The following is a 25,144-nucleotide window of genomic DNA, read 5'->3' as shown; positions in this document are numbered from 1 at the left end:
GTTTTCGCGACAGATATGTAAATTTTAAACGCATTCCAGGTCTTTGGAAGCACGAGCTATGGCAATGGCATGCACCTGATAATGCAACGCCGCTTAAAATGTGTGTGTGAATGCGCTCTGGTGGCTATCCATACACGCCTAGGCAATAATGGAGCTGCGATTTTTTCCTGCGGTTGTTTTAACGTAAACTAAACCTCACTGAAGTAATATCGGGGTATCCGGGTTCACAGTCTTTGGACGGATAAAAATCACTGAAGTAATATCAAGGTATGCTTCCTAATTCACAGTCCTCGGATGAATAAAAATCCCGGTCCCTTCCGGCTACCTAAGTATACGCGTTCATCGTGGAAAGCATCAGCACATCGATGCCTTTGGTCCAATTTCAATTAAATTTGATACTTTCTAGCCAACCAGCCTTTAAAAGGAATCAATTTCCTCCAATATTGCCAAATAGCCAGACTCCTCAACAAGACTGGCAATTATAAAACAACTTTGAGACATTCTACATAGAGATTTAAACTTACAATACACAGTCGAATCGACGTTTGGAAACAAAAAAAAGCGACAACACAGAAGTTCTGCCAGTGGAAGGCAGACGGGTCAACGTTGCACAGAAGAGCGCGCTAATTGAAATGAATAGAAGGCAAACAAACAGAACGAAAGACAAAACAAATGGGGCAACTGCCGGTGAATGAGTATGAGTTGGGTAAAGAACGGCGAGCAAACACACGGAAAAACAAAACAAGACGACTGCAGACCAATGCACACATCGACGGCTAGGCAGACCGACAGACAGATAGCGCGACAGGCCGACAAACCCACAAAAAAAGGAAAATGTGATAAAAAGAACTAGAGTTGGAAATAGGTTTGTCAAGTGGTCTACAAGCCAACAGACACACGAACCCAGCATTGATACAGATAAAGAACAAAACAGATGGAGAAAATCTATTAGAAGTGAGTACACGTTGCACGTTAGCAGGCGCTGATATATACATACAAATGTACATACGTATATATGCTTTATATATATAAAGCTGCGAGACGAGTACACAAGGCAGAGAGGGTTAGAGTAAAAAAAAAGCCATTTAAGCAAGAAAATAATTAGATTCGGCTGCACCGAAGCTATAATACCCAATATAAAATGATCTTTATCTTGAATTTGGACGGTCAGTTTGTATTGCAGCTTTATGATATAGTGGTCCAAACGGAATAATATAGCTGGTTGTCAGCTGACCTAAAGAGAAAAGAATCGGGTCTGTTGATTTGATTTGAAAGTCATGAAAAAACTGGTGGACAGTTTGTACTTTAAAAGAAAAGCAGCGGACCGGGACCGTACTTAGGTGGCCTTCTCGCCGCGATGTAATTTGATTTGGAAGTTATAAAGTGACTTCGTGGGAAGATGGCTCAATATAAGTAAGCAGGCACCGTACACGGCTGTGAATAAAAAATCTGGAGGAACTCTCTGGGAAGATGGCTGCCAGCTAGCTCTATAAAAGAGAAGCAGGCACCGGCCCTGTTCAGTGCTTAGGTGACTGTCGCCCCTCAATGTGCTGTGATTTAAAAATCACGAGGTGACCTTACGGGAAGCTGGTTGCCCGCTGACTCTATATAAGTAAAACTACCACGCCGTGATTTGATGTAATTTGAAAGTCATGAGGTGACCTCACGGGAAAATGGCTGCCAGCTATCTCTATATGTAAGCAGACACCGTGCCTGTTCAGTGCTTGGGTGACTGTCGCGTCTCGATGTACTGTGTCATCAGGCTCTATAAAGAAAAAAACAGGCATCGGGCCTGGCCAGTTAGGTCGCTGTCACGCCGCGATATGCTTAGTTGTTTACAGAAATTTGTCTCCTAAAATATGGCAGATTTCGTGAAGATATCTCGTCAAATGAGAAAATTTTTCATTTAACACTTGACTCCGATCGTTCAGTTTGAATGGCAGCTATAAGCTGTATTGGTCCGATACCGACAGTTCCGACGAATGAGTATCTTGTTGTGGAGAAAAGGACGTGTGTAAAATTTCAGCTCGCTATCTCGAAAACTGAGAGACTAGATGGCGTATATACATACAGACAAACGGACTTAACTAAATTTCCACTCCACTCATCATACATCATTTATATATTATTATTTGCTACCGAGTCTTACAAACACCGTGGCAAACTTAATATACCCTGTGCAGGGTATAAAAACACACAATGCCGGCATGTTTGCAAGCTTGTCAGCGCGCATTTCGTAGACTAAACTAGGCTGGCTGACTCGACTGGCTGTATGGCAGCAGCAGCAGCATCGTCAACACCGCAGTTAGCGCGAACGATTTACATATTATGCGCCCGCAGACTCGGCAGGGGTCCACAACTCATGCTTAACTGCAAACACACTTGCCTACAAACATATCACACACACACATATAGTATATGTAGGTATGTATGTGCGATGGGAGTGCATGCTACCTTCACATGCATGAATATGCTTCTTCCACTACACCGCTTTTGTGTGGCGGCACATGCCAGGGCCAGCGGTGATGGCGGCGGTTGGTTTTGCAACGCATTTTTAAAAATTAGTGTGGGGCTAGCAGCAAAAGCAAAAGCAACAACAACTACTGTTGGAGATAACAAACAAGAACAATGCAAAGACAAAGGGACACAAAAAACTGTATATGCAAATGAGCGGCAATCGCTTGAGCATACATATGCATGCATGTGTGTATGTGAGCACCGATACGTGTTTGGTTTTACCTTTCACTGTCGCACTTTGTTCGTCCAATTTAGTTTGTGCGATATTTGCAGGCACCGTAAAACTTTTATTTTAATGATAGCTGTCATTATTAACACCAATATAACTTTAACCGTAGATGGTTATTGCTTTATATTGTTGTTGTGATTCCATAATGCTTAATTGAAACTTCTTTGCATGCAGTGGAAACATATATACACATACATACATATAAGGATTTGTACTTGCAAAATGGTGCAATAAATAAAATCTTTGATTGCAGCGGTTATCTAGAACAAGCTTGGGTGACAAGCCTGGGTTGGCTGTCATCGAAATCATCCAACGGGAGGTCAAGGAAACGTGGTGATTCGACGAATTAGAATATTAGTTTGAGGGGTGTTAGATGAGTGGGATTTATTTGATATGCAAAGAGGTGGTTAACGTCATGCGGGGACTCCCGCCAGTTCGGTGGAATGTCTGAAGGCATGCGCTCCTAAATGTTTAAGTCTAGACCTTCAAAACGCGGGGGAGTGAAAAAGGAAGTGTTGAGTCACTTCCACCTCCTCTTTTTCCAAAAAGCTTGTGCAAAACGGCGTCTGGTAAGATTCCCAACCTTACACCATGGACACCAATAGGCAAACACAGCCCCAACACTAGGGAGAGGCTAGTCTTACTGAGGGCAAAGAGATCACTAGAGTTTGCAATATCCAAACTCGGGAGCCAACCCGAGCTCCAAGTAAGGCATACGCTGGAGGGCAGAATTTTTTTCTAATTTTCGGTATAAGGCGAAGTCGGAAGCACCTACTCATATCACTTACTTTTACTTACCACAGAGCTACGAAAATAAATTTTTAAGAAATCACAGACCGAACGTAAATGCCACTTGTGGAACTAATTGACAAACTTTACAGGAAACAGTTCTACTACTTCCAACACGAAGGAGCTACACAAACTACCGCAAGCGCCACAAAATTTTTGGGGGCAAAACCCACATCTTCGCTACAAATGACTAGTAATATTCTCGTTTTTCGCCAATCTACTAGCAATTGTCATTTGAAAAATTTATTATTTTCTTTTTACCACCGATTGTTTGGCTGAGTTGGCACGTTTTCGCACGCAATTGTTCCCTACAAGTATAATATATGTATGTATGTATGTATGTATGTACATATATGGAAGAATACTTTTTTGCGTTCATCGTCTCTTTGGTGGTTTTGAACATTTTATTGCATTTTAAATTGACTTTTCGCTCACGGGCGATGCTATTGTAATTGTTGTACTTGTAAGTACTATACTTGCCAGCCAAAGGAGTGCGCTCACTTTCTTAGCGCTGCCGGCTGTGTAATATATCAAAAGTTTTGAATGGCAGCTCATAGAAACGTTATTGGCCAAATGGAGTTTCGGTATCGACCAAAAATCGGGCGGTTAGTGGTTTTCAGAGTAGTTGAATGGGCTACAGATGAAAATTCGTACATACCTACATACATATGTATGTACATACATATACGTAAGTCTACCTCATTGGTATAGCACGTTTTTGATTGTTTATGGGCCTCCGAGATATTGTGGTAGGCACTCAATTGCTGTTGCGGTGGCATCGCTAACTAAAATTTATGGCTTGTGTGCAGCTGATTTATGGCAAATGCCGTGCTGTGGGTATATTAAGGCAATTACAGCTAAAAATTAAATATGGCTTACTTTTTGTAAGTAGTTGTTGCAATTATAGAATTTTATCATTTAATTTAATATTTATAATGGAAAATTGTTATTGATTCAGTAGCATTAATAATTTTGATGATTGTGCGTTTCCCATAAACTAATCAAGCGTTATCACTTTGTGTTTATTTTGACGCTTATCATGCTATCAGTGCTTTATTAGGCACTACATAAACAGAAAGTGTGTGCAACAACAAACCCTAAGCCAACTAACATCTTTTTCCGAAACACTTAAGTAACATACATATATACTTACCACTTCCCGTAAAATACACTCACATACATTATGTACGCATATATGTATGTACATATGCATATACGGAAACGTAATAGAAATTTAAACTTTCCTCCAGTGCGCTAAATACGTAACCTTCAGGGGGTGCAGAAAATCTACAAAAGCTCTTTTCACTCTCGCTTTTATTTGTGCGAGAGGGAACAAGTGACTACGCTCTCTGAAAAAATTCACTCAATTTTCTCTTTCATTCTCTGCTTCACCTTCTTTTCATACGTTTCCAATTTCATACATTTCATGTACCAATTGCCGTAATATTGCAAGCAAAACAAAAACAAAATACTGAAGAAGAAGCAACAAAAACAAAAACGATGATGAACTGAAGGCCCTACGCGGGGCGTAAAAACAAAATAAATAGACAGTACTCAATTCTAACCAATTCACTCGCACACCCAGCATGAATGCGATAACTACTGAACTTACCTCTTTACTATGCGATTATTTGTCTCTTTCTAGCACAACATAATAGAAGCACGATTACAAACGTTTTATCGCGCCACTAACTTCTGTGCAAACGAAATGTAACGATATCCAAAGTCTACCGCGAAAAATCTGCCACTACAGTATTTCTCTCGCTCACTACAATGTAATAAAAAAGAAAATTTTCACCCAAATGTAATTGTAAGCATACACGGCACTCGAAATCAATTCATACACAATTGCACTAATTATTCATTTTAATTTGGTTTTTTCCTCACTTGTTTGCACTGTAAAATTATTTTAAACGCACATACACATTAGTCAAGAAATATCATTACTCGCCACACATTAATTGTCAAATTGGCATTAAGTTTGTTCGCAAGTAACGCTTTGTTGACTTATCAAGTTTTTCATATTCACTTCTAACTAGCGTCTGACCACACGTGTATTTGGAAATTAAAAGTTTTTAGCTTAATATTGACGAGACGACGACTGGAAATAAACTGAATTTTCATTTCAGCTCTAGCCGCTGACTGCCACTGTCTTCAGCTGGTTGTGGTCAAGTCGTTACCTGCTGATTATACTTTGGCTAAAAGAAAATGGTATGCTGCATGCGATCTGAAACGGGGTTGTGTCACTCATTCTCACATGTTTTCGGACCAAAATCGGTTGCCAGAAGAAAGCATGGAAAAAGATGGCTGCCGTTTCGATTTTTGCTTATGAAAGGGGTTTCTGTGAGTATGAGCGAAACAGTTGTATTATCAGACGGAATTTTCTATGGCGAATGCCTTTGTTATGTCAAGAACAGATGATCTTTGGCAGAGTTGTATTTCATAAAGCAGCACTGTTTACAAGCCTTCACTTTAATAAAAAATTATGATATTTGAACGACATAAATTAAATTTGTTTAACTGAAGTATAATTAATAATTAATGAATGAGCAAAGTATTTTAAAACTTGACTTGAGCTAGCGTCCTAAAATGCCTTGCAATTCTAAATTTACAGATCAAACATCAATTTCAAAACAAAGTTTTTGAAGACTGAGCTAAATATTTATTAAAAAAAATATACGAACACAAACATCTTTTTACACTAGCTTTATATAATTAGGTTTTTAGTAATTAATTAATTAATACCATGACTTTACTTAGTTTTTATTATAATATTAATAAATTTATGGAAATTATGTACATATAATCTGGCAACATCATTTTACCGGTGAATTGCCTTGTTATTGTGTAATTGTGAATGGATGGTTCTGAGAAAAAGCAGAGCAAATGAATAAAAGTACACGCAAAACTTTTTCATTCTTTAAAATACACAAACTATACCGTTTTGTCCATTGTATAGTGAATTTCTGTTCAATCGTTAGTAAAAAAAGTAAATAGAAATTCAAAAAAATGCGTTGATATAGTTTTGGTGTCCGTATGTATTAAATATAGAAAGTTGTGTGCTTGTGATTGTGTTAGCCAAACTGTCGAGCAGTTGAAGGAAAAAACGTATGGTGTTCATTGAGACAAATAATTTCACATTGTTGTAACTATGCAGAACATGGATTTGGACATAGTAGCCGACGTGGTGTTTGTTATTGAGGCCACCGCTGTCAATGGCGCTTACATGAACGAGTTGAAAAGTAATTATATTGTGCCCACTATTGAACATTTCACAAAAGGTTGGCAGGGGGATGAAGGGGAATACCTAATCTCCGAACGGCACGCCACGCAATACGGTATTGTAATATACCGCACTGCTGCAAATTTATTAGATCCTGCCGTATCCACATATGGGCCATTTGTTTGGCCGAAACAGGTGCTGGAGACAATTGAACAATTGCCATTGGTTGGTGGTGGTATGGATTCTTGTGCAAATATGTGTGAAGGCTTAGCTACAGCGCATTGTTGTTTTGAAGACATGAAGGAACGCCGCTCGCGTCTGATGATTGATGCATTGAATGTACAACGCCATTGCATATTAATCTGCAATAGTCCACCATATTCTACACCTGTAATGGAATGCTGGAAACATATGGGGAAGACTGTGGAACAATTGGCGACATTGTTTCATGAAAGAAAAATTAATTTCTCCATAATAGCTCCACGTAAAATGCCGGTGTTATTCAAATTATTCATGAAAGCGGATGGTGATCAACCAGTTGCTGCCAAAAATTACGCTAAAAACATCCGACATTTAGTTCTTCTTAAAGGATATCATTTGAAGGAACGTCCTCCGAGTCCAAATGCGAATACCGTCAATGTAGGTGGTGGTGGTGGAGTTATGTCTAATCAAATGGTTGTACCAGTCGGCGCTGGAGGAAATCCACAAATGCAACAACAACAGCAACAGCAGCAACAAGGTGGGCCAATGCAAATCGACAACACACAAGGAGCTGTTCAAGGATCACAAGGACCGCAGCATCCAGTTGGTGGTATGAACCAAAATCAACAGCAGCAATCTCAACAAGGACCAGGAGGACCTTCCGTTTTAACACCTCAACAACTGATGCAGCAACAGCAACAACAACAACAACAGCAGCAACAACAGTTTGTGAACCAGAATCCGAATCAAAATCCGAACTTCCAGCCGAATGTTAACATAAATCCTCAGAATCGGTGGATGTTTCAAGCCAATCAGCAGCAACAACCTGGTCAACCCCGTGCCCCATTTATGGGCGGATCAGGAGGCATGCCGCCTGGTATGGGACCAGGTGGTCCAGGTCCAATAGGCCCTGGGCAAAATCAAAATTCGGCATTAATTTCACAACTAAGCGCGCCACCTGGCCAAAATGTTAATCCTTTGTTAGCACAACAACAACAACAAATGCGAATTCAGATGTTGAATCAACATCAGCAACAACAATTGCAGCAGATGCAGCAGCAACAGCAACAACTACAACAACAGCAGCAACAACAACAACAGCAACAGCAGAATCAATCTCAGCAGCAACAGCAACAATCTATGAACAATGCAGGTGGACAGGGGCCCAACCAAAATGCAGCAGGAGGTGGTCCCGGCAACATGCAACAGCCAGTCTCCTCAACTTCGGGCGTTACTAGTGGCAATGATACTGCTCCGCATCCACGAGATCGCGACAAGATTTGGTCTGGTGTTCTTGAGTGGAATGAAAAGAGCAAACCCGATCAACAGAAAGTGACTCGAACATTACAGTGCAGCGTGGCCACAAATTTCAAAGATGGCGAACCCGAAATCAAAGCCGATAATTGGCCACCAAAGCTATTAATGCAACTTATGCCGAAGCACCTAGTGGGAAACATTGGTGGGCAGTTCCTAAAAGAATCTAAAATGGTGGTATTTAAACCCACGCAATGCGAGGCGCTGGATACGCTTTCCAAAGTGATGGCCACAGGTTTCGCCGGTTGCGTACACTTTACAAACCCTTCCGGACCAGCTTGTGAAATAAAGGTCCTAATTCTGCTATACACGCAGGAGAAAAACGCCTTTCTTGGCTTTATTCCCAACAACCAGACGATGTTTGTGGAACGTCTCAGAAAGGTTATACAACAGAAACAAATGGGTCATGGCCAACAGCAACAACAACAACAGCAGCAGCAACAACAACAACACCAGCAACAGCAGCAGCATCAACAACAACAGCAACAAATGCAGAATGCCATGGGTTAGTAATTAGCAATAAACGGTAGGCGCTCATTCTAATTTCATATTTCATTTCTGCAGGTCAAATGCAAAATAACTTGCCGCCCAACGTAATGGCACAGCAACAGCAACAGCAAAAACCTACTCCAATGGATGTGCAACATCAAATGGAACAACAGCAACAACAACAACAGCAGCAGCAACAGCAACAAAACTACAATCAATATGCTCAGCAAATGAACATGCAAATGGGAGGACCTGGTGGTGGCCCGGGCGGACCTATAGCAGGAGGTGGAGGACCACCACCGGGAGTGATCGGCATGCAGCTCTCCGATCAAATGGTCGGTGGTGGTCCAATGCAGCAGCATCAGCAGCAAATGAACTTATTGCAACAACAACAGCAACAGCGTATGCCCATGATGGGTGGACCGAATGCACAAATGCCACACGCCGTGGCGGCAGCGGCAGCAGCTGCAGCGGCTATGCAACAACAGCAGCAGCAACAACAGCAACAACGCATGGTGCGTCCAATGATGAGCAACAATCCTGGCTTACGATTGCTGTTGCAACAACAATCAGCGCCTGCCAATCAATTTCGACCTCAAATGGGTGGCGGTGGTGGCCCAGGCGGTCCGGTGGTTGGGCAAATGGGAGGCGGCCCACCAAATCAAATGGGTGGTGGACCGGGTGGCGGTGTGCCTATGGGTGGGAATCGTCCGTATGATGAGAGTAACTTTGATTTTATGTAAATTGACGAGAGCCAATCGATGGATATATACAGTTAAGTATGTGTTTACGTATGTATAATGTATGTCGAAAAAGAAATTGTTAGTCGCTTTCTATACATTTGCAGTTTTTTCTTTTAGTATAACGTTATAAATTATTGATTCCATTTTTTAATAATAAACAATCATCTAAGCACACTTAAAGAAATCATACTTATATGAAATTAAATGAGTTTAACTTTTCTTTTTTAAACATTTTTTTTATAACAATTTGAGACGTGATTCTATTACATAATTAAAACCACACTACCAACAAATCTTAGCAAGAAATAAATTTAATATTCTGGTGTAAATTCTTCAAACAAAAAAAAAATGTGTTCTAATGTCCCTAACTTTAACTGAAGCCCAGCACATCAAAACGAAGTTAAGCAATTTAGCTGCACCATACAAAATACCGATGCAGAAACGGTACAATATGTCAAAACTCAGAAAAGATCACCATGGAAACTACACCAAAAGCTAGCCACAATCAATAGAAAGTAAACAAACTCGACGTTTAATTTTGGTGGCGAACGAAAGCAACCCGATGATTAGTCGGTAAAAAATGGACAGATTGAAAAGTCCAAAAATAGTGGCATAACCGAAAGAAATCGATATATAAGCGGATTTTGTAAAGAATAATAACAACGTTAGGGTATAGCGACCTAATTCCTCTAGGTCGAACGGAAACGCGCGGAGATGGCAAAGCCGACGAATGGGTATTGAATAGCTGATACATTTATTTAGTGCCAAGTCGAGAGCAAAAACAAGGAAAGTGTTGATGAGCAACTGTTTAAAGCCATGCATGGACGCGCTACAGCACGAGGGACGGCAGCGGCGGAGCACTGGCGACTTTTAGCTGAACTTGATTCATTAAACTTAAGTGACAGCTGCTGCGAGATTTGCCACTGTGATTGTTACAGCTCACACCGTAGCAGCTTAAATACGGAACCACTCAACTGTGGTGAGCATTTCGAAAAAATCGATAGCAAGTGCAAAACTGACGGACTAGAACGCGACGTGCACGCGCTTGAGAGACTAGAAGATGCAGCAACGCAATATACTCGGCCAACTGAAGTAACACGTTCCACCATTTCCATTGATCAGAATATTTGCAAAAAGCGTTCGACGCGTAAATCTAGAGCTGCCAGAAGAAAAAACAACACCGTTACAACATCAAACGGAAATTTAACGAAGCCTTCCAGTACACAAGCCATATCAACCATATCACTTAAATCCAAAAACGCCAAAACAACGCCAACACATTCCGGGCGTACAAGTCCAGCTGCGGCGAGCCTTTATAAGAGTGGCGCAGTACCAAAGCATAACGCTGCGGCTTCGGTGAAGCGCTCTAAAAGTGTATGTAGCGTGCGCAGCCGCAGCATATCACCTTTAATTTCCACATCGGTTGGTCCTGCCGCTAAACGCGCCACATACTACACGCGCGATTGTAAAATCTTGCAGGAACTGCTAAGCGCGCTTAACGACGATGAGGACAACAATGCAACAGCCTCCCTGCAAGTGAACGGCATCAGTGCGCTTAAGCAAGCCTTATCAACGGTGGAGCATGCAGACACCAGTACGCTCGAACATTCTCATACACTGCCGCGTTGCACTGTTAAATCGAAGAGCAACGAGAAAGCCAACGATGAGGTGCAATTGTCGTCGTCACTAACTTCACAAAAAGTGTGCGCGTCCATGGCCAGCCTCTGCTTGGCGCCCACGGTACGCGCCGCTTACCATCAAGTACCCGCACACGATAAACGCATACTGAATCGTATGGCGCATAAGCGCACCGAACGCGCCATTGCCAAAGAGAATGCCTGGCTGGCGCGCAAATACTGGGAAAATGAGCGTTACGAACGCGAACTCTTCAAGTGCGCGCAAATGGAGGAGTACAAACGTGCGATACGCGACAAGCAATTTCAAGATTATTTATTGACAAAGGCGCGTCTAAACGAAATTGCTCAGCGCGATTTGAGCGAACTGCGGCGTTTGCGCGAAGCTTTGCAACAAAAAGATAAGAGCACGAAGCGGCGACTTGACGCGCTTAAAGTTGAACGTGGTATAGCGGCGTGTCAGCGCCGTTGTGACGAGTTGCGTCGCGCGGAGGCGGTCGCTGTGCAGCAGGAAGAACAACAAATAGACGAAAAGTTACGTAAGCAAGAGATTTGCGAACGTTTAAGCGAACGCTTGCAGCGCGCCGAGCATATACGCGCCAACATGCTGGATAGCTATCTACGCCGCTTACGGTACGACAACCAAATGGAAGAGTTGGTGCACGAGGAGCACTGGCGCGAAGCACAGCAGTTGGAGCGCCAGCGGCTGGCCCAGCTAGAGGAGCACATACAGCAGAAATGCGAGCAGTCGCAACGTTTTGTTGAAGAGCGCCAACGCAGACAAGAGGCTATTGCCAAAACAGCGAAAATATCCGCAAGTCTGCGTGAATTGGTGCGCAACTCCGTTACACCGGAAGGAGGCATGGCTGTGGATAGTGGCCATGTAGGTGAAGCTGTGAGCATAGCAAATACCGCAACGTTGAGTAAAGTGCTTTTAGATAGACCTTTTTCCAAACTGTCATTGCAGCCGTGATTGTTTTCAGTAAAATAAATCTGTTTGTGTATAATATCGTTAGTAGTAGAGATCTGTTGTTGTTTTATCCGACATTAAAGAAAGCTATTAAGATTACGCTTTTATTTTCTTAATAAAGTTTTTGAAAACGATTTATTTTCAAGATTTCCTTCTCAGCTGTGCCGAACGAGCTGAGGAACATAAATACAGACATATGTTAATATTTTATTCAACACAGATGAGAACAGTAAACATTTAGTGACGCGTATTTGGTTGCTTAAATATTAAGCATTACATAATGAATTATAATTTTAAAAATATGAATATGAAACTAATACATAAAAGAAGCTTATGCAGACTATTCGAATTTTCTTCAGATCAAATGAAACAAAATTTTATGGCGGATAAACAAACAAATAATTAAAATCTGGCTTTGCTTAAAAAATAGCCTAACGGTTATCGACAAAACGCAGTAAAATTCTACATCACTACTATCACTACTACTTTACTTTCTTAATTATGAGCTTATTGTTTAAAATCGTCTTATTTGGTTTCACCATCGCCAACGCAGTACTTCCCACGTTGCACACGACTTTCGCATCTCTCACTGCAGTGGTTGGCAAATTGATGCTGCCACTAGTTTGTGCTACCGTCGCACCACTTGCACACAACGCCTCTTTGCCATTGAGGATTTTCACTTTCATGCCTTTGGATTGGAGTTTTTGCAGCAGCTCCAACGTTTTGTTCTGTTGACTTGTATTGACCGATGTTGTGACGGGCGGCTGCGTGCGCTTCACCTGCAAGCCGCGCGTCTGCAGTTTGTTTAATATATCATTGGTTTTCTGTTGAGCCGTGGCAGTGGGATTACTACTTGATAAGGGTGCTAGTGCGGGTGGCGCTGTTTGTTTCATAGACGCGACGACTGCAACTGGTGTTGCTCCTACGCCCGATGTAGTAACAGTACGTGGTTGTGGTTTTGTAGCTATTGGTGCTACTTTGTTGACAGATACGGACGCGGTTCGATTTGGTAGCGGTTTTTCGCTTGTTATGCCATTCGAGTTGGCTCTGGCGTATGTGATAGGATTTTTAACCAACAAATTGGAATGGATTATTTGATTTTTGCCATTCATTTGTGTAGCTATCACACGTGTATTAGGCAACGGGCCTTTGATCTTTGCTGCTGCGTCGGTTTTAGGTGCAGCTGTTGATGCCAATTTTGCTGGAGCTACAATCTTTGAACTTACCACAGTCGGAGCAATAGTGATATTGTGCGATTTTGCAGTTTTGTTAGCTCCCACTGCATTTGGTGGTTGTGTGACAGTCTTACGTACTGTGGCTATTCCGATTGTACTTTTTGGTACATCTGAACTTCGCCGAATTGCTTGTTCCTGCAGGTCTTGTCGCATGCTTGTTTGCTCTGTTGGTATATTTATCGTTTTACGTCGCTTTACCACCGCGCCATTATTTAGGGTTATTTCTTCAGTAATTGGCGCAGAATTTGTACATAATTTCTCATTAATTACATATTTTACAGTCGTTTTATCATTAAATTGCACTTGCTTAGGTGCCATATCAAGTTTTCGTTTCACAGCAGGATTCAGCAAACGCACCGATTTTTGGTCGTTGCTTGGCTCAAGTTTCGTTTGTAATACTGGATTGTTTTTAGCAACAGCGGAATTATCAGACTTATTGGGAAAACGTCTTACCACAACGCTGTTTGGTTTTCTTTTAGCGGCGTTTTCCTTGAATTGGACATATGGTCCCACAGCCTCTACGAGTTCTTTATATTCCATCGGTTTATTGGCATTAATCGTACTCGATAATGGTCCAGCAGCTTGTGGACCAGTAACTTCAGTCTGTGCGTTTGCAATATCTGTGTACCAACGCGGATCGAGTAATTCTTCCTCAATTTTCATTAAATCTAAATAGGCATCGTCGCCACCTTCTGCTGTTCCTGTGGCGCTGCTTATCACTGTTTCTGTGGTAGCTAATTGCACATCCGCTGGATTATACAACAAATACTAAAAGCACATAAACAATTTAATTTTTTTGCAAACCAAAAAGAACAAACTCCTATATGCACTCACTGTTTTTTCTTTGCTGGTGCGCGTGACTTGTGCGGCACCAAATTTTAGGCCAATTACATCTTCCTTAAATAGCCGCTGTCCGCAGGGGGTGGTCGCAAGATGTACACGAAACTCGGGCACTTCCACGAATTCCGTCTGGCACTGATTACATATTAAAAATGTCCGGAAAGTCTCATCCAGTAACACCTCACCGAAACGTATGCAACGCAACATAGCAAATTGCAAGTTTGCGCGCTTTTATAATCAACTATAATCAGTGTATCAAAATTTTGCTACTTTTTGTTGTAATGCTTCAGACGCGTAATGTTTATTTGGACTTTTTTGTTTAATAAACAAAAGAGCGGAGTGAAGCGCAGCGAAATTGTCAATTTTGATTATCTTAAATCGGCAAAGTAGATTTTTGACATTTGGTCGATAAAGCAGTGAGTTTGTTTTGAAAACATGTTTAGGAGACATTTATTGCTGTGACAATTCGTAGGGGTGAAATGTTGCTAAACATGAGGGACGCTATGAATTACAAACATTCTCAAAAAAAAAAAATAAAAAAATGTAATTTTTGGAGAAAAACATGTAGAAATTAAATAACAAATATAATATAGAAAAAATAAAATAAAAAATTAAATAAAAAAGAAATACTGTAGAAACATATGTATGTATGTATGTACATATGTATGTATAAAAAGATTTATTACAAATATGTATTTAAAACTGAATATGAAAAAATTCAAAATAAATTTTTAGAAAAAAAACTTTTAGGAAAAAAAATGTAACGAAAAAAAAATTTAGGAAAATAATAAAAGTTTTAGGAAAAAAAAATAAATTTTTAGGAAAAAAACAAAATTTTTAGAAAAAGAAAGAATTTTTAGAAAAAAAATAAAATTTTTAGAAAAAAGTAAAACTTTTTGAAAAAAATAAAACTTTTTGAAAAAAAAACTGAAACTTAAAAAAAAAATATAAAATTTTTGAAAAAAATTTAATGAAAAAAATAAAATTTTTTGGAAAAAAATAAAACTTTTAGAAAAAAATAAAACTTAAAAAAATAAATAAATTTTTAGAAAAAAAAAATAAAATGTGAAAATCCAAAATTAAATTTTCTAAAAAAAAATAAATTAAAAAACGAAAGCTGTTAAAAAAATTTAAATTGAAATTTTTAGAACTTAATAAACTTAGAAATGAAAGACAAACAATTTAAAAAAAATTAGCCAAACAATATTTAGGATAAAATTATTAGAAAATCTATACAATTTTTAAGAAAAACGGTAGATAAAAGATAAAATTTAAAAAACAAAAAAAAATTAGAAAACAAAAAAATTTAAAAAATGCAAAAAAATATAAACAAAATTTAAAAATAAAGTGAATAAAAAAATTAATTAAAATAAAAAAAAATAAAAAATAAAAAAAAAAAAATAAAAAATTAAATAAAAAAAAATTAAATTTAAAAATTACATTAAAAAAAAAAATTAAATAAATTATAAAAAAATTAATAAAAAAAAAAAAAAATAATTAAAAAAATAAAAAAAAATAATTGAAAAAAAATAATATAAATTAAAAAAATAAATTTAAAAAAAAAAAAGAAAAAAAATTTAATTAAAAAATTTAAAAAAAAAAAAATTAAAAAAATTTAAAAAAATTAAAATATTAAAAATTTAAAAATAAAAATTTAAAAAATTAAAAATTTAAAAATTTAATTAAAAAATTTATTTAAAAATTAGAAAAAATTAAATAAAAAATTAAAATTAAAATTAAATACTTAGATATAGAAGACCTACAATATTTAGAAAAAAAAAGTTCAAAATAAAATTAAGCAAATAATACATCACAAAATTAATAAAACGAAATAAAAAATACTATTTCATTAAATAATAAAACTGTATTTATTTGTAATTTTCCTTATATAACTTTTCAATTACATGTATTTATGTATGTATAATATTTATATTTATTTAGCATTAAATAAAAATTAGAATAGCTCTTCGTCCGCTTTGCGCTTGCGTTTCTTTAGTTTTTGCTTCGTGTCTGCTGCCTTGCCGCGCATCACATCCGCCTTCAAGCGCTTCGCCGATTTTTTGCGTTCCTGAGTGGCAGCCTTTCTCTTAGCCGCACGCAACGGATCGTGTATCTTTTCCTGCGCCAGCACTTTCTTACGTTCAGCGCGCCGGCGCATTAATGCAGTTTGCGTGCGCGTGCGCAACTTATCATACAGATCGGAGCCAATGCGCTTGCGCAAACGACTACCAACGCGTAGCGCCAATTGCCGCAAGTCACCGTCCACATTTTGGTCCTCCTCGGACATTTCACGTACCAGCGCACCTAGCAGCGGGGGCGCCAGCCTTTCCAGTATTTCCACATTAAGCAGCGTGATGAGACCCTCGATTAGCGTGAAAAGTGCTGACCGCTACATTGACAAAAAATAAAGGTTATGTTTGCTTATTATGGCGACGGCATTTACTTACCACGACGGTAGAATGTGGCGCCTTAGCCACCTCCCTGTTAATCAGGAAGCGTATGTTGCGTACCAGCCAGTACAAATTAATCTTTGTACCCGTCGTATGCTCCTCCTTCTGCTCCACCGCCGTGTTCTCCTTTTCCTCAGCTGCGTCGTCTTCCTGTTTCTCTTGCTTAACACTAAAAGGCACATCGCGCAGCATATTGCCAATGAACAGGAAGATCTTGACTATTTCATCAATCATATTCTGTTGCGTGTCGCCGGGCACCACTTGGGCGCATAAGTCCAACACCAACGATTTAATATCGTAAACGGGATTGGCATAAATGAAATCGAATTTCGCTGCATTAGCGTCCACACCATTGCCGTTTGCATAGTCTGTGTGCTGCTGAGCCTTCGCCAGTTGTGCGCCAACACGCGCATAATCGTAGTTGCTCAAAATGAGCGCGATAATTTTGGCCGCATTGCAGCGCACCCAGGCATGCTCATGCGCTAGCAGCTTCTGTGATTCATAAGCCAGTTCGTCGATCACGTGACTCAATTCGGCATTGTTGCCGCTGAGCAGCTCCACGCTGCAGTAGTCCAACATCTTAAGCAGGCAATATTGTATTTGTATGATTTCGTGGTCGATGGCGCGTTGATGGTCCTCAGCCGTTTTGGCTACCTCCTCCTCAGTGAGCACGATTTCCTCGACTTGCTTGGTGTTTTGGCCTTTCACTTTCTGTAGGAACACAACACAAATTATTATCAATAGTATTTATTAAGTTATTAACTTACATTGTATTTTCTGCGCTTCTTGAGTTTTTCTTCATCCACGTCAAAGCCCAGCGCCGTCGGCGCGCGCACAAATCTGCCGGGCGCGCTTGGATTATTCATTGTGAGACGCGCTACAATTGTGGGCAGCACGAGTTTGAGTCGCGGCGCGAAGGATTGCTTCTCCGCGTTCAGAAAACGCGAGCAAAGCGACGCAGCCATTTCTGCCACCGATGGCTTATTGCCGGCTTCGAAGAAGAGCAGTGTCATGTCGAATAAACGCTGACGATCGACTTTCTCCAAACGCGTAATCAGCAGCTCGATGCACTCGGCGATCGCCTTGCGGCAACCCGGGTCCTCGTCGTTGACCAAACGTGGTCCCAGCGAGATATAAAGGAATTCCGCACGCTTGGAAAGTATCTTCAGCGGGAACTTCTTGATTAAAGCATGCAGGAATTGTATGACCGACTGCCGACCCGACGGCAACGAATAGCGTAGTTGTACTGTGAAGAATTTTACAATCTGATCGACGCGCTTCTTCAGTGGATATTCCATGATGTAGGTGACCAGTATATTGCGCGCCTCGTCGCGCACAAAGTCCGACTGTGATTGGATCGACATATCGCCGATGCGTTTCATTATCTGATGGAACGACTCGGCCTCAACGCGTCGCGCAATGAGCGCTTTGAGCAGTGAAAAGGAGAGCGTCTGATGTTCGCCCTCGTACAGGTTTTGCTCGACATAGAGCACGAGCTGTTGCAGTTGCTCGGGCGTCAGCTCGTAATCGCTGCATTTGCGCAGCAACGCCACGATGGCTTTGTAGCACGATTTAACCAATTGAAGATTCTCATCTTGCTTGATGGCGCCAAAGGTGGATATGTTCTTCAATATTTCGAACATGCGCTCCACGACGTCGCTGAGATATTGCTGCTGCAGCGCCGGCAACTCATAAGCGTCGTTCCAAATGGCGCCAAAGCATTTCAATGCAAAAGTCACCACGCGCACATGTGTACTTTTCAGCGCGTCGCGTAGAAGCGGCAGTAAGGGGTTCAAGAAAGGCTGATAGTCCACTTCTACCAGTTTTTTGCGTTTCAAAACGATTTGCAATAGCTCCAGACCGAATTCGATAAGTATATGCGCATTGGCTTGTGCGTTCGATTGCACGCGCTTATTGACCGCGCCGGAACGTGTGCGCGGCGCCGGTTGTATGATGAAGCAGTCGGGACGCGCGCGTCGCATACGCTCCTTCTCCTGTTCGCTAAGCGCGCGCTTCTGTGTGCCCGGCAGCAGATCAGTGATACTCTCCGAAACTGTGCCGTAGATGAAGATGAGCAAACTCTCGCGCGATATGTGCGCATTCTCCACCAAACCGCTCACTATCTTCGCAAAGCAATCCTGTATTTTCAAGGTGACTTTACGCGAGTGCGAGCGCGTGAGATGCTCCTTGAACGGCATGAGCAGATCCAGCAGACAATTGTCTTGTATATTGCGCGCCACTATGTGTAGCACCAGGTAGCTTTTGGCGCTCGGTTTAGCTTCGGGCGTGTGCGCGGCAATCTTTTCGTTTTCCTTTTCGGCGGTGATTTCACCGAATATATCGTTCAACGCCACGTCGAGCAGGTTGTGCAGACAGTTTTCAATATCGCTTGGCTGCAATTGTTCACGCAGCGCATCCAAGACACCGTGCACAGTGACGGCAAGCACGTGCACTTGAAAGCCGCGCGTCAATAGCGATTGCAAGTGGTCCATAAGCAGCGCCAGGTAGCTGGCGCCCAGCGCGAGCATAATCTTTTTCAGTATGTCACGCGTTAGCATGCGCACCGACTTTAGTGGCGAGCGCAAAAAGGTGCAAACTTTCATGAAAACGCCTGGTAAGCTCGCCTCCATTAGGTCCTTGGGCAACTTTTGCATCAGTTTAACCAGCGCCAGCGCGATTGGCACACGCAGTATCTCCTCCTCCTCGCGCTCTGCGCTGAAACGCTTACGATTGACTTTGTGCTTGTTATCGTATGAGCTCTGCTCTGTGATTGCGCGATTGAGCGTCGGTATGAGTATGCTGGTGATTGTGAGCATAACACGCTTGGCAGCGCCGGCGGGCAGCACTAGCGCGGCGTTAAGCACGCAAATAGCAGGTGCGGTGTCGTCCTGCGCTGCTGTAGCATCCATGTCCGCAGCAGCAAGTTCTGCAGCGAGCGCGGTGTCCTCGTCCTCAACATCGACTTCCATTTCCTTTTCATCCGCATCTTCCGCCTCTATTGCCTCGTTATCTGCTGTTACTATTTCTTTTTTCGCAGCGGTTTCGGGCTTCTCCTCTGCTTCAGTTATTTCCTCACTGCTCAACTTAGCGCGCAGCTGTTGCAGCGCTTGCGCATCGGCTTGCGCTTGTGTCAAGTCAAAATGGAACGCGTCGAGTATGCGCACCACAATGCGCACGCATTGACGTTGATGCTCCTGTGAGCTGCGCAACTTGGTGAGATAGTAGCGCAGCAGCGCGTGATACTGCTGCCAGGGCAGCAGTTGACATACCACGCCTACCGTCTCAATAGCGGCGTCTATAAGCGTGTGCTTACCAGCATGCTTCTCCTGCAAGAGATAGCGCGTGGCCAGCGGCAACACAAACTCCGTCAGCGTGCGCGTGCATGGTCGTTGCGTCAACGTCTGCGCGTGAGAGTTGAATTTAAGCAGCGCGCGTCCATGGCGATGTGTTTGTAAGTGTGTAAGATTCTCGAAGAAATCCACCTCTGCGTCTTGCTGATCGCCAAGTGGCGCCAAGTCTTGCAAGACCGCGTGCGTTGTAGGCGCTTGGCGCGCCAATTCGCCCAATAAGCGTATGCCTTCGTAGCGCACATTGTCGTTATTGTCGCGCAATAAGCGCCTGAGCAAATTAATGGCCACGTCGCCAACTAAATAGTCCAGGTTGGGTTTATCATCTGCAGTAGCGGCGTAGCGTTGAGCGAGGCGCGGTAACAGCAAACGCAAGTGTTCGCTGGCATTGTCGCGCAAGCCCATATCTTTGTCATATTTAATGAAGTAAACGCAGTTGTAGATCGCGAGCACGCCAAGCTCTATATCAACGCCATCATGTTCAGCGTCCAAGAGCTGCGCTATTTCTTTAAGCGCATCCAAGCGCTTGTCGTAGTCGGGTTGCTCCACCCAGCGTTTGTCCCAGGCGTTCAGCATGCTGGTAAGGCGCGCGGTGCGTTGTAAGCGCGTCGCCTGCGCAATAAGCGCTTCGTCATTACTCTGAGTAGCCTGTTTATGGCGCTTGCGCGCAATGTCCGTGACTAGCTGACACAACAGTTTGCGCGCGTTCACCTCTTGTGTCTGCTCGAAAAGCGGCGCGAGTTTCCGTAAATAGGTCTCGGGTGCGTCGAGCTGCTTGATGAGATTCGCAAGTGTCGTTATAACTTGCGTGACTACTTCTTCACTGGCGTTGCGCTGAGACTTCGCGATGAGTATTGGCAGTAAGAGCTGCAATAAGCTGTCACATGTCGCTGCGTCCTCCACATGTGCGGTGAGTAACGACAGTATATTGAGGTCGCGTTTGTCAATTGCTTGCTTGGCGGCGCGCGTGCTAAAGTTCATGCGCAGGCGTTTCAAGAGTTCCGGAATGTAAGGTTTTACAATATGTAGACCAGTAACTTCCACTAGTTCCACTTTCGATTTGGGATCCAACAGGCGCTCGACCAACGCCATAATGGGACGTCGTACCGCGGGCTTCGCTTTCTCATTCAACAACAGCGCTACCACATAATGGAAGATAATCGGTGTCTCCTGCGAGTCTACATCTGTGCGTCGTTGCGCTAAGAAGTTGAAATGCTGCGGCTTCTCACCCCACTGTAAGAGTAGACGCAACAACGGTGTCGGCGTGTGAATGGCATCTTGTGGCAGCTTTTCGATGACTGGCCAAACATAAACTTCAGTCAAGCAGCGAACCTGCGCGGCCTCCCATTCGAATTCGTCGATGTGCGCGAAGAAGTTCACCAAACTCAGCAAAGCGGCGTTGCGCACATTTTTGTAGACCACACACATCTTCGGATGTATAAGCGCCAGCTGCGCGGCGGGCAACAGCAAAATGGCATTACAAGCACAGCCCACGAATGTTAGCAGTTTCAGCATATAAATGTGGAAGTCACGCTTCATTAGGCCGCCAAACTCTTTGCGTATCAGCTCCAGCAGATTTACTATGCTTTGCAGCTTTTTCGGCGACCACGCGGCGTGTGTATCGAAATCGGCCAACACTAGCGCTGGTATCTGTTCCAGCGGCAAAGCAGCGTCGGTGTATTTGGCATACTTGCCGAAAGCCATTTCCAAGAACCACAGAATCTCTTCGGTGGTGCACTGTCCCAGGAAGCGGAGAATCAGTGATTTACGCGCTTGTGCGCTCAGCGCGCGCTGTGTGCCTTTGGTGATCATTTTGCCATACAATATGCGTAGTAGTATTTTCATGAGCTCTGGCCGCTGTTCCTCGCTAACAGCTTCATCTAATTTGAAGTTGACTAATTCCTCTTTGAATTTCACCTCATCCACCAATGCGTATAGGTGTTCCTTGTGTGGCATCAACGCTTTCGATTTGTACCTGAGTATGCAGTCGAGCGCGGCGCGTTGCAACTGTGCATTCGGACCAGCGAGCAGGTCCATGTAGAGCGCGTATAATTCAGGTTCGCGATATAGGGAACGTGGATTCGTTTGCGCGGCAAATACGCCAAGTTTGCTTTGTAGCGTTTGCAGTATGCTTTTGGCGATGAAACCTTGTTGATCCTTGCGCTGTTTGCCGCGACGTCCAGTTTTGCGCGGGCGTTCTGTGAAAAGAGAAATCAAAGGTTATATATTATGCCAATTTAGACTAAAAATCGAGTAACTTACCTGTTTGCTTATCGTCATCCTCCTCCGCATCGCTGTCTAAAGTCTCTGCCTCTGCGATTTGATCCTGCGCTTGGCCGGCCGCGAGCTGCGTAAGATCCCAAGTCAGTTCGCGCCTTTCCAAACGCGCGCGGTATTCCTCGTTAACGAATTGCAGAAAGAGACCGACAAGATCGCGATTTTTTTGCTGTGCCATTTGCCCAAATTGTGGCAAACGCATCCACAACAGGTTGCGATAGTTCAGCAATTGTTGTTGCGTTTGTTTGGGCAATTGCAACGCGGGTAGCAACTCATTTAAGATCGCGCTGCGCCAGCAAGGCACAGTTTCTATCGCGGCGGCGGTGGTATCCTGCGCGGCAGTTACAGTGTAGTCTATGCTTTCAGCTGTTTGCTGCAATAGCTGGTGATAAATCGCCCAAAAGTCTGCGACGCTCATCGCTTGCGCGTATGATTCTATTAGTTTTAGTACCGGCTCCCAGACAAACTTGAAGTTGTGGTACAACATGCCGAGCAGAAAGCGCAGTATGTGCCGCTTATAGATATCGCGCTGAGACTCCTCTTTCTCGATGGCGCGGTAGAGTTCGCCGGCCGTCTCGAGTTGCTGCAGTTGCAGCAATTGCTCACGATAATTATGCACGTTTGGTTCAATGCATTCGGCGGCATAGAATATTTTGTAGGGATGAGCCAGCTTCGTTTGGCGATGCAGCGTTTGTAGGCAGTGCGCAGCGAGCAGGCGTACATCATGCGCATGCGAACTGAGCAGGGGCACCAAAAGTTCTGATATGCGTTGAATTTCTTCCTCGGTAAATTTGGGCGTTGCGCTTAGGAGCTGATCCAGCGCGCCCAAAGCTTGTAGGTTAGTTGTTGCATGGGGTAGCAGCGTCTCTATGGAGCGTTGTACAAAACTCGACACACATTTAAATTTGAGATGTATGTGCGTCTCGAGAACGAGCGAGTATAAGGTCAATTTCTGCGCTAAATTATTATCAGCATTTAAGCTATCTAAAATTTGGTTCAAAATGGTGTTTAGCTTAGGCTCAAGTGCCTCTTTTTCCAACCCAGCAATATGTGGTGCTAAAATTAGCAATAAAACTTGCTCCCGCAAAGCATTACTCTCTTCCTCCAATACATTTTCATTAAATGCAAGTGTCTTTATTTTTTCTTTCAATTTTTCAAGCGTGTTTTGTTGTTTTATATGTAAAATATAAGGCTGCCATGAATCCAGTGCAAATGCATTGCCTGCCAGTGGGCGCTTATGCAGGACAACGCGTGCCAACAGCTCAAATGCAGGCTCATCAAACTTGTCCTCAAAGTTCGCAACGACAGAAGGTAGCACTAATAATTCGAACTGCGCATGCACACCAACAAGTAACACAAATTGCGCATAAATATCGCGTTGTTGCACGCTCAACGCTTTCTTCATTAATCGGCTGGTATCTAACTGTGTCAGGTGGGCATTATTTGCCAGTAATACCTTGCTAACTAATTCTACGAGTAAATGTAGTGCTCCTTCCGCTTTCCCTTTTGCTTTTTCTTGCCCACAGTAGTCCAACATCTTGATTATAGTTGGTACCACCACGTCTAATTCGCACAGATGTTTACCATTGCGGTGCTCGGCTGCGAGTATGTATAACGGCAGAATATATACTAATTGTTCCGAAGCTCCTACACCAGCTAACATCATGTTTTGGGTTACATTGCAGAGTTTGTTCCAATAGAGCGGCATGCTTTGAGGCGACAAAAAGTTGAGCAACTCTTGCACAGACTGCTTAACAATTTCACAGAGCAATTGCAGTTTGTCCTGTGATTTGGCCCGCTGTTCGTCAACTAAGCATTCAAACATAAATTGGAGAAAATCCCCCGCTACCGAATGGAATTGACCTTTCACACCACGCACAATTTCAAAGAGCAAACGCCCACATCCTGTTATGCTGTCCACCTGCTCGCGTGCTATTGTGTCCAAAACGAAATCAAGAAATTTGCGATAATCGCGTACATCACGTGCTATAAAGGAGAAACACTCCACGGCAAAATTGGTTACATGCTCTTCGTAACGCTGTTCATCTAGTAGTGGCAAAATGGCATGGAACACCACACCGATGTTTTTCTTCAAGTACGGTTTTAGTGCTTTGAATAAGTAAGCCAAGCAAACCAATGTCCATTCTAATTGCTCTGCGTCTTGAGTATTCAGCAGACAAATGAGTCGATCGAGTACGCGCTGAAAGTACGGGTAGAAATCCTCACGCAAATCGCGCGCTAACACGTATAATAATTCCAACAATGGCTGCAATGATAGAGTTGTGGCCGTCGAGAGACGCTCTAACAAGAGATCTATCACAAAGTCTTTTTTGTGCACCAGTTGTGGCAATGTTACCACCTTCAGACATCTGCGGCTGAATTGGCCGAACTCGTCTGTTAAGTTTAAAACTATCCATTTCTTCAGCGTTTGATGGAAACATGTTTCATTTTCGTCCTCTGGCAGTTCTTCGTTTTCATGTCCAATGCGGTACAAAGCCAAACGCCGTATATCAATCTCATTAACACGGTCCACAAAGGATTTATACTAAAAGCAAGAGCAAGTGTTTAGTACGAAGTTGTGGTGCATGGTTGGCAAGTACTTACCCGAAAAGTGTTGGTGTTTTTAGTTTTATGCAATATTTCCGCCATACTTGTGCATTTACATTTATCCTGAAAAATTCCTTTATATTTTTTATTAACACTTGATTTGAATTAAGAATAAACACTTTAACACATTTTTTAGCTCCACAAAAGCAGGCAGTAGGCAATGAAATCTGTCAGTTGCAGCGCACATGTTGCGGCTGCCGCGCGTTCAGTGTACTTTTGTTGATAATGTGGTGAATGTTCAGTGCTGTTTTCATATAAAAACAAACAGCTGTCTCACAC

The 25,144-nt window shown here is 42.5% G+C and overlaps 5 protein-coding genes across 5 annotated transcripts in view; 2 read left to right on the top strand and 3 right to left on the bottom strand.

The window, feature by feature from the left end:
* LOC120770426 (7SK snRNA methylphosphate capping enzyme bin3) overlaps nt 1–5,662 on the bottom strand; it is a 144,229-nt gene extending 138,567 nt beyond the window's left edge. Inside the window, exon 1 of the mRNA XM_040097876.1 lies at nt 5,148–5,662. The gene's annotated coding sequence lies outside the window, so the exon portion shown is untranslated. The remainder of the gene's footprint in view (nt 1–5,147) is intronic.
* Nucleotides 5,663–6,686: 1,024 nt separating this feature from the next.
* LOC120771847 (mediator of RNA polymerase II transcription subunit 25) lies at nt 6,687–9,679 on the top strand. The gene is made up of 2 exons (XM_040100090.1): nt 6,687–8,778; nt 8,838–9,679. Exons 1-2 carry the CDS (start codon nt 6,687–6,689, stop codon nt 9,503–9,505), a joined length of 2,760 nt encoding a protein of 919 aa, XP_039956024.1. The 3' UTR covers nt 9,506–9,679.
* Nucleotides 9,680–9,856: 177 nt separating this feature from the next.
* Nucleotides 9,857–12,243, top strand: LOC120771773. Its single transcript, XM_040099963.1, has one exon. The coding sequence runs from the start codon at nt 10,322–10,324 to the stop codon at nt 12,110–12,112; it is 1,791 nt and encodes a 596-aa protein (XP_039955897.1). The 5' UTR covers nt 9,857–10,321; the 3' UTR covers nt 12,113–12,243.
* A 21-nt stretch (nt 12,244–12,264) lies between these two features.
* LOC120771774 lies at nt 12,265–14,530 on the bottom strand. The gene is made up of 2 exons (XM_040099964.1): nt 14,179–14,530; nt 12,265–14,112 (listed from the first exon to the last, which is right to left on the bottom strand). The coding sequence occupies exons 1-2, from the start codon at nt 14,389–14,391 to the stop codon at nt 12,592–12,594; spliced, it is 1,734 nt and encodes a 577-aa protein (XP_039955898.1). The 5' UTR covers nt 14,392–14,530; the 3' UTR covers nt 12,265–12,591.
* Nucleotides 14,531–16,080: 1,550 nt separating this feature from the next.
* Nucleotides 16,081–25,017, bottom strand: LOC120770877 (small subunit processome component 20 homolog). Its single transcript, XM_040098513.1, has 5 exons — nt 24,863–25,017; nt 22,244–24,803; nt 17,402–22,179; nt 16,632–17,345; nt 16,081–16,573 (listed from the first exon to the last, which is right to left on the bottom strand). Exons 1-5 carry the CDS (start codon nt 24,905–24,907, stop codon nt 16,139–16,141), a joined length of 8,532 nt encoding a protein of 2,843 aa, XP_039954447.1. The 5' UTR covers nt 24,908–25,017; the 3' UTR covers nt 16,081–16,138.
* Nucleotides 25,018–25,144: the final 127 nt, after the last annotated feature.

This window comes from Bactrocera tryoni, chromosome 3, assembly GCF_016617805.1.
Source record: "Bactrocera tryoni isolate S06 chromosome 3, CSIRO_BtryS06_freeze2, whole genome shotgun sequence".
Classification (NCBI taxonomy): domain Eukaryota; kingdom Metazoa; phylum Arthropoda; class Insecta; order Diptera; family Tephritidae; genus Bactrocera; species Bactrocera tryoni.
Note: the sequence above shows the minus strand (reverse complement) of the source record. Positions and strands in the feature narration are given on the sequence as shown.

Coding starts and splice junctions, on each gene's coding strand:
- LOC120770877 (XM_040098513.1), bottom strand. CDS start 24,907: ATGGCGGAAATATTGCATAAAACTAAAAACACCAACACTTTTCGG. Junction 24,804..24,862: donor AAAACACCAACACTTTTCGG/GTAAGTACTTGC, acceptor TCTTGCTTTTAG/TATAAATCCTTTGTGGACCG. Junction 17,346..17,401: donor AGAAGCGCAGAAAATACAAT/GTAAGTTAATAA, acceptor GTGTTCCTACAG/AAAGTGAAAGGCCAAAACAC.
- LOC120771847 (XM_040100090.1), top strand. CDS start 6,687: ATGCAGAACATGGATTTGGACATAGTAGCCGACGTGGTGTTTGTTATT. Junction 8,779..8,837: donor ACAAATGCAGAATGCCATGG/GTTAGTAATTAG, acceptor TCATTTCTGCAG/GTCAAATGCAAAATAACTTG.
- LOC120771773 (XM_040099963.1), top strand. CDS start 10,322: ATGCATGGACGCGCTACAGCACGAGGGACGGCAGCGGCGGAGCACTGG.
- LOC120771774 (XM_040099964.1), bottom strand. CDS start 14,391: ATGTTGCGTTGCATACGTTTCGGTGAGGTGTTACTGGATGAGACTTTC. Junction 14,113..14,178: donor GCACCAGCAAAGAAAAAACA/GTGAGTGCATAT, acceptor ATGTGCTTTTAG/TATTTGTTGTATAATCCAGC.